Source organism: Scylla paramamosain, chromosome 37 (assembly GCF_035594125.1).
Source record: "Scylla paramamosain isolate STU-SP2022 chromosome 37, ASM3559412v1, whole genome shotgun sequence".
Lineage (NCBI taxonomy): Eukaryota > Metazoa > Arthropoda > Malacostraca > Decapoda > Portunidae > Scylla > Scylla paramamosain.
In genome coordinates, this window is record NC_087187.1 from 12129050 (window position 1) to 12140642 (window position 11593).

Sequence of the window (11593 nt, forward strand, 5' to 3'; positions counted from 1 at the left end):
ATATATATATATATATATATATATATATATATATATATATATATATATATATATATATATATATATATATATATATATATATATATATATATATATATATATATATATATATATATATATATTGTTTTGATCATATTCTGGCACTCGGTGGCTGTAAACAGTCATCAAACTTCAAAAAGGTCGCCACGCTGTAACCCACCAACAGGGAAGGAAATATACACAACACCAACTTATCCCTCAAGCTGAGGAAGAACTCAATCCACGTATTAGGGAGCTCAGACAGTGAAGGCTACGCAGTATGGGGGTATAATACCTTATCTACAGTCTCCCAACAGACTGGCTCGCACCATCGGTACTGCTGGTGGGGCTTGAGGAAGTTTAGTCCTCTAGACCTCGACATTCACACTATGAGCCCAAGACCAGTAGCATTTGATGCAACACAACACTCAGGACACGAGTAGACAGCAACAGATAGATCCAGATGGTAAAGTTACCGCTCCCACACTGTTGGCAAGACGAGACGACCAAACGCAAACACTAAAGACAATGAATGAAGTTACTGTCTCCACCACTGAGAGCGGCAAGGGCATGCAACCTCTCGTGGGCTTAACGTAACCACTACGTTGGATCTTACCACCAAAGAATCTCCCAATAAAATTCATATAAGAAGAGCGCTCTAATAGCCCACCCCATCATCTCACCAGCTCTTCTTTCGAGTGTCTCTCTCGTAGTAGTCTAGATTCGACTGGCTGAACAAAGGGTGCAATGTATCGCCCTGCTGCGCACTCCTCAGCCAGCGAAGGTTGCTTAAAAGGTGCTATCACACGGGCAACTTTACTGGCATCTTACTACCAATACAGGCATCTTGGCGCCAGTACTGGTGGCTAGACGCCATCAATCACGAGACGCCAGTGATTGTCATCTTGAAGCAAGTGGCGTCTTTGTTTACATTCTCTCAGCTATTGTGTGGGCATTGTCCATGGAACAAATTATTTGGTCCAAGGATGCTCTTGCCACCCTCTGTGAGCTCTATAGAGAAAAACAAGTGTGTATGGGACACCAGAGAGGAAAACTATTCAAAGAGCAATATGAAAAGAGAAGTTTTCAAGAAATTAACAGAAGCTCTGAAGCAGTATCTTAACATGGGACCTGTAACGCCTGGTAAGTCCTATTATATTTTATTTTATTTTATACTCGATATTTGTTTAGCATCCAGCTTTTGTGTTTAATCAAAATGTCAATGGATATTTTTCACAAATGCAAACATATGAACATCTCTAGTCTGATATTTATCCATTACTATTATTTTATGGTCAAACTATTTTTCATGATAGATTTGAATGTGTTTTGAATTAACCTGATACTTATTTTTCTTGGAATTCATTAGTTTTTGCATTAGACATTAACCTAACATTAACTAGCCCAACCAAACCTAATCTTAACTAACCTAACCTACATGACGGTATTAACCAGCCTGATACAATGCAGAATTGTTCTTATTTTTATACATAAATTTAATTATGTGATTTTGCCCATTAACGTTTTAGCGAATTGTTACCCTGTATAAAGTGATGGATAAGGAGATGGATGAACTGTCTGCTGCCTGCTTAAAACCTATGAGTTTATACTTAATTATATAAGTTAGGCTAGATTAAATCAGGTTAGGTAACTTAGGACAAGTTGGTAAGTTTGGTTTGGGTTAGTTTAGTCTTTTTTTTTTTTTTATGTAGGAAGGACACTGGTCAAGGGCAACAAAAATCTAATAAGAAAATGCCAGTCCCATAAAAGGGTCAAAGCAACGGTCACAAATTGATGAATAAGTGTCTTGAAACCTCCCTCTTGAAGGAATTCAAGTCGTAAGAAGGTGGAAATAGAGAAGCAGGCAGGGAGTTCCAGAGTTTACCAGAGAAAGGGATGAATGATTGAGAATACTGGTTAACTCTTGCGTTAGAGAGGTGGACAGAATAGGGGTGAAAGAAAGAAGAAAGTCTTGTGCAGCGAGGCCGCGGAAGGAGGGGAGGCATGCAGTTAGCAAGATCAGAAGAGCAGTTAGCATGAAAATAGCGGTAGAAGACAGCTAGATATGCAACATTGCGGCGGTGAGAGAGGCTAAAGACAGTCAGTTAGAGGAGAGGAGTTGATGAGACAAAAAGCTTTTGATTCCACCCTGTCTAGAAGAGCAGTATGAGTGGAACCCCCCAGACATGTGAAGCATACTCCATACATGGACGGATAAGGCCCTTGTACAGAGTTAGCAGCTGGGGGGGTGAGAAAAACTGGCGGAGATGTCTCAGAACACCTAACTTCATAGAAGTTGTTTTAGCTAGAGATGAGATGTGAAGTTTCCAGTTCAGATTATAAATAAAGGACAGACCGACGATGTTCAATGTAGAAGAGGGAGACAGTTGAGTGTCATTGAAGAAGAGGGGATAGTTGTCTGGAAGGTTGTGTCGAGTTGATAGATGGAGGAATTGAGTTTTTGAGGCATTGAACAATACCAAGTTTGCTCTCCCTCAATCAGAAATTTTAGAAAGATCAGAAGTCAAGCGTTCTGTGGCTTCCCTGCGTGATATGTTTACCTCCTGAAGGGTTGGACGTCTATGAAACGACGTGGGAAAGTGCAGGGTGGTATCATCAGCGTACGAGTGGATAGGACAAGAAGTTTGGTTTAGAAGATCATTAATGAATAATAAGAAGAGAGTGGGAGACAGGATAGATTTAGGAGAAGAACAGTGACCGTCTACCACAGCAGCAATAGAACGGTCAGAAAGGAAACTTGAGATGAAGTTACAGAGAGAAGGATAGAAACCGTAGGAGGGTAGTTTGGAAATCAAAGCTTTGTGCCAGACTCTATCAAAAGCTTTTGATATGTCCAAAGCAACAGCAAAAGTTTCACCAAAATCTCTAAAAGATGATGACAAAGACTCAGTAAGGAAAGCCAGAAGAAAACCAGTAGAGCGGCCTTGACGGAACCCATACTGGCGATCAGATAGAAGGTTGTGAAGTGATAGATGTTTAAGAATCTTCCTGTTGAGGATGGATTCAAAAACTTTAGATAGGCAGGAAATTAAAGCAATAGGACGGTAGTGTGAGGGATTAGAACGGTCACCCTTTTTAGGAACAGGTTGAATGTAGGCAAACTTCCAGCAAGAAGGAAAGATAGATGTTGACAGACAGAGCTGAAAGATTTTGACTAGGCAAGGTGCAAGCACGGAGGCACAGTTTCAGAGAACAATAGGAGGGACCCCGTCAGGTCCATAAACCTTCCAAGGGTTTAGGCCAGCGAGGGCATGGAAAACATCATTACGAAGAATTTTAATACGTGGCATGAAATAGTCAGAGGGTGGAGGAGAGGGAGGAACAAGCCCAGAATCGTCCAAGGTAGAGTTTTTAGCAAAGGTTTGAGCGAAGAGTTCAGCTTTAGAAATAGATGTGATAGCAGTGGTGCCATCTGGTTGAAATAGAGGAGGGAAAGAAGAAGAAGCAAAGTTAATGGAGATATTTTTGGCTAGATACCAGAAATCACGAGGGGAGTTAGATCTTGAAAGGTTTTGACATTTTCTATTAAAGAAGGAGTTTTTGGCTAGTTAGAGAACAGACTCAGCATGGTTCCGGGCAGAAATATAAAGTGCATGATATTCTGGTGATGGAAGGCCTAAGTACCTTTTGTGGGCCACCTCTCTTTCATGTATAGCAGGAGAACAAGCTGTGTTAAACCACGGTTTAGAAGGTTTAGGACGAGAAAAAGAGTGAGGAATGCACGCTTCCATGCCAGACACTATCACCTCTGTTACGCGCTCAGCACACAAAGACGGGTCTCTGACACGGAAGCAGTAGTCATTCCAAGGAAAATCAGCAAAATTCCTCCTCAGGTCCCCCCAACTAGCAGAGGCAAAACGCCAGAGGCACCTTCGCTTAGGAGGATCCTGAGGAGGGATTGGAGAGATAGGACAAGGTAAAGAGATTGTGATCGGAGGAGCCCAACGGAGAAGAAAGGGTGACAGCATAAGCAGAAGGATTAGAGGTCAGGAAAAGGTCAAGAATGTTGGGCGTATCTCCAAGACGGTCAGGAATACGAGTAGGGTGTTGCACCAATTGCTCTAGGTCATGGAGGATAGCAAAGTTGTAGGCTAGTTCACCAGGATGGTCAGTGAAGGGAGAGGAAAGCCAAAGCTGGTGGTGAACATTGAAGTCTCCAAGAATGGAGATCTCTGCAAAAGGGAAGAGGGTCAGAATGTGCTCCACTTTGGAAGTTAGGTAGTCGAAGAATTTCTTATAATCAGAGGAGTTAGGTGAGAGGTATACAGCACAGATAAATTTAGTATGAGAGTGACTCTGTAGTCGTAGCCAGATGGTGGAAAACTCGGAAGATTCAAGAGCGTGGCACGAGAGCAGGTTAAGTCACTGCACACATAAACGCAGCATCCAGCTTTGGATCGAAAATGAGGATAGAGAAAATAGGAGGGAACAGAAAAGGGGCTACTGTCAGTTGCCTCAGACACCTGAGTTTCAGTGAGGAAAAGAAAATGAAGTTTAGAAGAGGAGAGGTGGTGTTCTACAGATTGAAAATTAGATCTTAGACCGCGAATGTTGCAAAAGTTAATGAAGAAAAAGTTGAGGGGGGTGTCAAGACACTTAGGGTCGTCGTCAGAAAGGCAGTCCGACCTGGGGACATTTATGGTCCCCTCCCCAGATGGGGACTCCGAGGCTGGTGTAGGAATCCCCATGATGATTTTAAAATTTTTGAGTGAAGGGTGTGTGTGTTATTAGGTGCTTGTAGTTTTGTGTATAAGAAGAGAGTTGTCTTTAGAGGGCAGGCTGTGACTGCCCCCTTGTGTTGTGAGACACAAATGGAAACGTTCAGTGAGGTCACAGCTGGGTTTAATGATAAGTTCAAAGCACCCCTTGAACAGTGCTGAACATTGTCTGTAACAGCGATGAACTGAGTTTGGGAATTTAGAGACTTCTTTAGAGATAAATAGATTGATTATAAATAACATTTTACTAAGCTCCTGTTAATAATACACAAAATACTTATTTTATTTATTTATTTATTTATTTATTTATTTATTATTTTATTTTATTTTATTTTATTTCATTTTCAATTTTTTATTTAGTTTATTTATTTATTTATTTGTTTATTTATTTACTTATTTATTTATTTTTTGCGTAAGTATGATTAAATATATTGTCATGTTATTGGCCGAGTTTACCCTGAAAAGGAACACGTTTCCTTAGTGTCCCCCTTTTCTGCTTTCCTTCTAAACATATATTTATTTTTAGTTTTAAGTTAGCATAAGACTTATTTACTCATTTTATATCATGTAATATTATTGTCTTCATAATTTAAGTTCTTTATATGTATTTATATGTACGAAAATAAAGGTGCATTTGAGGTGGAATGTGTTGAAGCGAGAGGCGATACGCGTCTGGGTTTTGTATCTGAATCAGCAAATTCTTCTTGAGACAGAACGCCAGAGGTCCTGAGGGAGAACAGAGGAGTGGTGTTTCTCAGGGAACAATTTCAGGTGTGGTGTGGTGAAGTGTGTGTGTAGAGGTATTAGTGATATGGTGGTATAACCTTGATATCCAGGATTAGGTTGGTGAGTCTTTTGTGGTACGAGGGGCTCTTGTCCGCTGAAATCTGGTCGGTGAGTTGGGTTGGTTATGTAATGCTGAGGGGAGTGTCAGGTTGAGAGGCAGCCATTTTGTGGATGGGGCTGCGGTGGTGCTGTGGCGTCATTGGTGTCTTTGGGCGTGGTGTTGTGTTATTGGTGTCTCTGGGGATATTGTTATGGTGTTATAAGTGATTTATGGTGATGGTGGTGTTGTCTTGTGAGGTTTGAAGATATAAAACAAGGGAAATGGTATTTGATGACGCGGTGACGGCGTCTGGGGAAATTCCCGCAGCTGGGGAAAATATTTCAGCGGCCTATGAAGGAGTAAAAGGGTTTTAGATCTTTGTGAAGTTACGGGAATGTCATATATTGATGTGTATAACCTTTGAGTAATAAGGGAGACGATATAAGAGCCTGAGTAAAAGAGGGAATCTATTGGGAGTGAGTGTGGGAATTATCCTGTGTTGGTTCGTGCTGTTCCAAGGTAAGCGTTTTGTGAAATCTAATAGCGGGCGATTTCGGATAGGTCGCGTATGTATTCGAGGCCTTTAAAAATCCAGACCTTTAAAACTTTCTAGGATCAGTGTAACGTCCACTTTCTTGGAAAGATTACCAGGATCGTGACAATATGCTATAACTTTTCTTATTATGTCACTTATATAGATTGTTATTCTTTACTGATTTTATATCTTCTCTGTTTCAGATATTGTAAGGCCTAAGCTGAAGTCACTTCGGCAGTATTTCTTCCGGGAAATGTTGAAAACACGCAATACTCCAAGTGGTTCATCAGGAAAAACCTCTGGCAAATGGGAACTCTTTGACTCCCTGAACTTCTTGGCTGTCATAGTAGTAAACGTCCACAATCCCAGCTAATCAATGGCTGATTCTAAGGTGAGAGTTTAGCCATACCATGAAACCATGTCAAAGATTTTAGTATAATGGGCTGTCATGCCCTATGCGCCTCCTGCAGTATGAACTTCATAATTTAAAATTAACCTACTTTAACTTTACCTAAACTAAATTAATGAGCCAAACTTAACCAATGGCAACTTGACCTAACCTAACTTTAACACCTACATAGTGCCGGGTTCATAAAGCAGAAGGCTTCATATGTACTTTAAGCCCACCACTGAGACTGATAAGAATAGTGGTCCCCCCTTAACTGAGATCCTGTCTAAGCACCTGTATGAAATTTTAGTAGAATTAATTAATTCCTAAGCTGTCTTTTATTAAATATCAATATGATTGCTTTGCAGAGTCTCATCACAAGAGCTTCAAAGCAAGCCACCACCATTTGCCCACACACCAGAGCACTCATGTGAAGAGCATGTTGAAGTGACCCTGTCAGCTGATGAGGAAGTGTCATCCAGTTCCAGTTGTAGGAAGGTTTACTACAAAACTAAGCTCTGACTCAGAATCATGTGATGTGTTGATGCCTCAAAATGCAACACCTGGGTGCAATGATAAGCCTCGTGACACATCCATAGATAACAGGCCTAGGAAAAAGACTAAAAGAAACTTAGACAATGAAATGCTGGAAAAGGCCTTGTCCAACATTGAGAAGGAATTGTCACAAAAAAAAAGAAAAAGAAAAAAAAAGAAAGAAAAAAAAAAAAAAAAATATATATATATATATATATATATATATATATATATATATATATATATATATATATATATATATATATATATATATATATATATATATATATATATATATATATATATATATATGTGTGTGTGTGTGTGTTTTTGTGACAATTCCTTCTCAATGCTGGACAAGGCCTTTTCCAGCATTTCATTGCCTGAGTTTCTGGGATGAGCAGAACTCACAGTAGAAATGTAATTCACTCTGAAAATTGAATTGTGAGTGTAGAGAAAAATAAAATCAAGGAGTTTTAACACATTCATTTATGTAAGAACCATTGATGGAGAAATATAAAAAGTAACCCTATATTAGATTTCTTATTAAGAGAGAGAGAGAGAGAGAGAGAGAGGTCTTTAAATCAGGGGTATTAAACTAATGGCCCGCGGACCAAATGTGGCCAACGGGATGGTCTTAAGTGGCCCGCGAGGTGACGAGTTTTTTTTTTCAACTCGAGTTACTATATTGTTATAACTGAGGAAAATGTAACTATATTGTTAAGACGAGACATTAACTTTTACCTTTCAATCTTTCATTCATATGACAATGATTTATTTCATATTATAATTGCTAGCAATAACGCTCTTTTTTTGCAAATTTTAATAAATGAACATAACGAATCCGTCTGAAGCCGAAGAACCAGTCAGTGCTGGTATCTGAACGCATGAGTCGCCCAAACGTTTTCATACGCACTAAGACACGACGAGCAAGGGGTGGAGGCCAGTACGACTGTTAAAGCTCGCCGCTTCTCAGCTAAATTGTGAGTTATAATTATATTCTAAATTTAATCTCTCAGTTACCCATATCAGTGACTAAAGCCACTAAACACATGTAGAATTAACATATACCTATGAAATTAAATAGGGAACCATCTAATTATCTAATATAGTACCAACTAGCTTGAGGGAGGATCGTCACCGTAACATTGGAGGGAATTTTTAATTAGTTTCACAGACACGAAAAAAATTACTAGTCATTTTCTTTTGTAGAAACTTGTGTTTTAAGTATATATTATCTATATCAGTATGGATAATTATAGCACAATATAGAAATTATAGTAAAATTATAGCACGCATTGAAAATAGCAAATGGGTGTGTAGCTCTTATCAAGAAATATGTACAAGATGGAAATGCAGATCAGGACATTTTGGCACTACATTGCATTGTTCATCAAGAAGCTTTGTGTTGAAAATAATGAACCTGACTCATGTGATGGATGTTGTTTTGAAGCGTGTCAATGAAATTCATAGTAAGGGTCTGAAGCACAAAAAAATTCAAGCTTTTCTAGAAGAAATAGGTGCAGAGTTCAGAGATGTTCACTACTACAACTATTTCGATTCGATGGCTGAGCAGAAGCCGACTCCTGGAACATTTTCTTTCACTGAGGAAGTGTGTCGAGATGTTTGGTTAATGATAAGATGACTGAACTGAGAACTAAGAATGGTAAACTAGTTTCAAGTTTCTTCTCAGATCCTGAATGGGTATTGGACCCAGCGTTTCTAGTGGATATAACTCAGCACTTGAACTGTCTTAACACCAGGCTGCAAGGACGTGACCAGCTGATCACAGAACTCATGAACCATGTCAAAAGTTTCCAAAACAAACTTAAACTGTTCCAGAAGCAGCTAGAAAAGGGCATCATTTTGCAATTTAAACCAATGCAGACAATTCGTAGTGAAACTGTGATACTCCCTGACTACAGAAGATTTGTCAAACATTGAAAGACTTGATTTTTTTTTTTTTTTTCTAGTTTTCCCTAGTTTGTCAGGGGTGAGACGGTACCTCCTGATGAAGGACTTTTGGATTTACTTGAAAGTAAACTTTGAGAAACGCTTTCAAGATCTCCATGGAAGACAACAGAGCCTATCTTTGTTTGGAAACCCCTTCCTTGTGAATGCAGAGGACTTTAACGATGCAGATTTGCAAATGGAAATACTTATTATTCAGATTAATTCTGCTCTTGAAGGATTCTTAACCAACCACACTCTTGCTGCGTTTTATGAGAGAGTAAACAGGAAAAAGCTACCACTTATTCATCACAGTGCTTGCTTTTGGTTTGTTCAGTTTGGTAGCATCTACGTATGCGAACGGAACAATCATTCTTTCGGATGAAAGTGAATAAGTCCAAATACCGCACCAAAATTACGGACTTGGATGCCATCCTGCAACTTGGATTATCTCCACTGAAGCCAAATGTGGAAAAAATTTTGAAGAAACACGTATTCAGTGCAGTGAAAAATATAGTCAAAGATCCGAGTTGCATTTTTTTTTTCTTTATTAAGTACATACCTTATAACAAAATTTCTATTTTGTTTCAAAACTCCAAGAATTTCAATAATATACTATAGTAACTGTATTCCCAGATTATTGCTCATTACTTTTCTTTCTTTGTAATAATTAATGTATTTATTAAATAAGACCAATTTTACATGTGTAAGTTCAAATGAACCCAAATAATGTATTTTAGTAAACAAGGATGACCAGCAAAATAAGTTTTAATCTTCAGTCTTGCCAATAAGTAATTTCCAAATCTTTGATGGCCCTCAAGAAAGGATTTGAGTTTGACACCCCAGCTTTAAATGGTTAACACGCTGTGATACATGAAAGGGAAATTAACCTCACTTTGTGCATAAGATTCATTTCATCTTGCCAGGATACTCTACCTTCAGAGTTAAAATATTCTCTGAGTTTATCCCGAACAAGTTTTGCATTATTGCTGTGACCTCTACCTGTGGGTTGGAGACCCTCCAATGCAGCATGTAGAAGCTGGTGCGATTGACCAAGATGTATCGTAGCATTTGCCACGTCTTCTCTGTCCTGCATAACAGGAGGGGTATAAGTGTCCTAAGAGGTCTCCCTCAAAAAAATTATGTAGGACAACTGCAGCAAATGTTTTATGTTTTACATTATCAGGAGATGTTTTAATGGGAGTTGTGATCACCTGAAATCTTGCGGCAAGAATTCCAAATGCATTTTCAGAGGTTTTATGTGCCCTTGACAGTCTGTAGTTAAAGATGATATTGTATTTACTATGCTCCTTGCCAGAGTATAGTTTCATAAGGTATGGTTTGAGTGGGAAAGCATGATCTCCAACAGTGGTATAGGGAACAACTTTGTCACTGGAGGGAATGTTTTCGGGGTCAGGGATGCTCATCCTTTTTGCCTCTGTCTTCTTTAAGTGAGCAACTGTTCTAAACTCCGCCATCACTCGATCTACCAATACCACCAACATCAGCATACAAAAATTTACAATTTGCATCAACAAGAGCCAACATTATCACACTGAAATGTCCCTTTGGGTTATAAAAAATCAGATCCTGAGTTAGGAGGCTTACTAATGAAAATTCTCTTCCCATCTGAAGCCCCCAAGTACATGGGGTAATTCCATGCATGAAATATTCCTTGGCTACCTGACGCCACTCTGCAGCAGAAGAAGGAATTTAGACACAGTGTTTGAGGGCCTCATAAAGTGCCTGACAAACTTCGGGTATGATGGCCAAGATGAGTTTTTGGCTAACCCGGAATTGGCAACAAAGGGAAGACCGCGTCTCTTCTGTCAAAGAGAAGAAATATAGGCTGATTTCAGCTTTACTTAGTTTATGTAGTACAACTCCTCTGAATCTATAACTAACTAATCCTGTTCTCATACATACATTACTGGCTATATAGATTGTGTTATATTGGAAGTTAAGTAGTGAAATAATTTCTTATAGTCAGAGGCGTTAGGTGAGAGGTATACATCACAAGTAAATTTAGTTTGAGAGTGATTGTGTAGTCGTAACCAGATGATGAAAAACTCGGAAGATTCAAGAGCGTGGGAACGAGAGCAGGTTAATTCGTTGCGAACATAGATGCAACATCCAGCTTTGGATTTAAAATGATGATAAAGTGGGAGGGAACAGAAAAGGGGCTACTGTTGCCTCATAAACCTGTGTTTCAGTGAGATGAGGGTTAGTGGAGAAGAGGTGGTGTTCTATAGAAAATTAGATCTAAGACCGCGAATGTTGCAGAAATTAATGAAGAAAAAGTTGAAATGGGTGTCAAGACACTTAGGGTCTATACTAGAAGAACAGTCCGACCTAGGGACGTTTGTGGTGCCCTTCCCAGATCGGGACTCCGAGGCTGATGTAGAGGTCGCCATGATAGTTTTGAATTTTGAGTGAAGGGTGTATGTGTAATTAGGTGCTTGTAGTCTTGTGTGAAGGAAGAGAGTTGTCTTTAGAGGACAGGCTGTGACTGCCCCATTGTGTTGTGAGACACAAAGGGAAACGTTCATTGAGGTCACAGCTGGGCTTAATGATTAGTTCACACCACTCCCTGATCCAGTGCT

At 39.3% G+C, this 11593-nt stretch overlaps 1 protein-coding gene across 1 annotated transcript; it reads left to right on the top strand.

Annotated features, from left to right (window-relative positions):
- The first annotated feature begins 748 nt into the window (after positions 1-748).
- Positions 749-7139, top strand: LOC135091195 (uncharacterized). Its single transcript, XM_063988640.1, has 3 exons — positions 749-1161; positions 6322-6509; positions 6875-7139. The coding sequence occupies exons 1-2, from the start codon at positions 1005-1007 to the stop codon at positions 6489-6491; spliced, it is 327 nt and encodes a 108-aa protein (XP_063844710.1). The 5' UTR covers positions 749-1004; the 3' UTR covers positions 6492-6509; positions 6875-7139.
- Positions 7140-11593: the final 4454 nt, after the last annotated feature.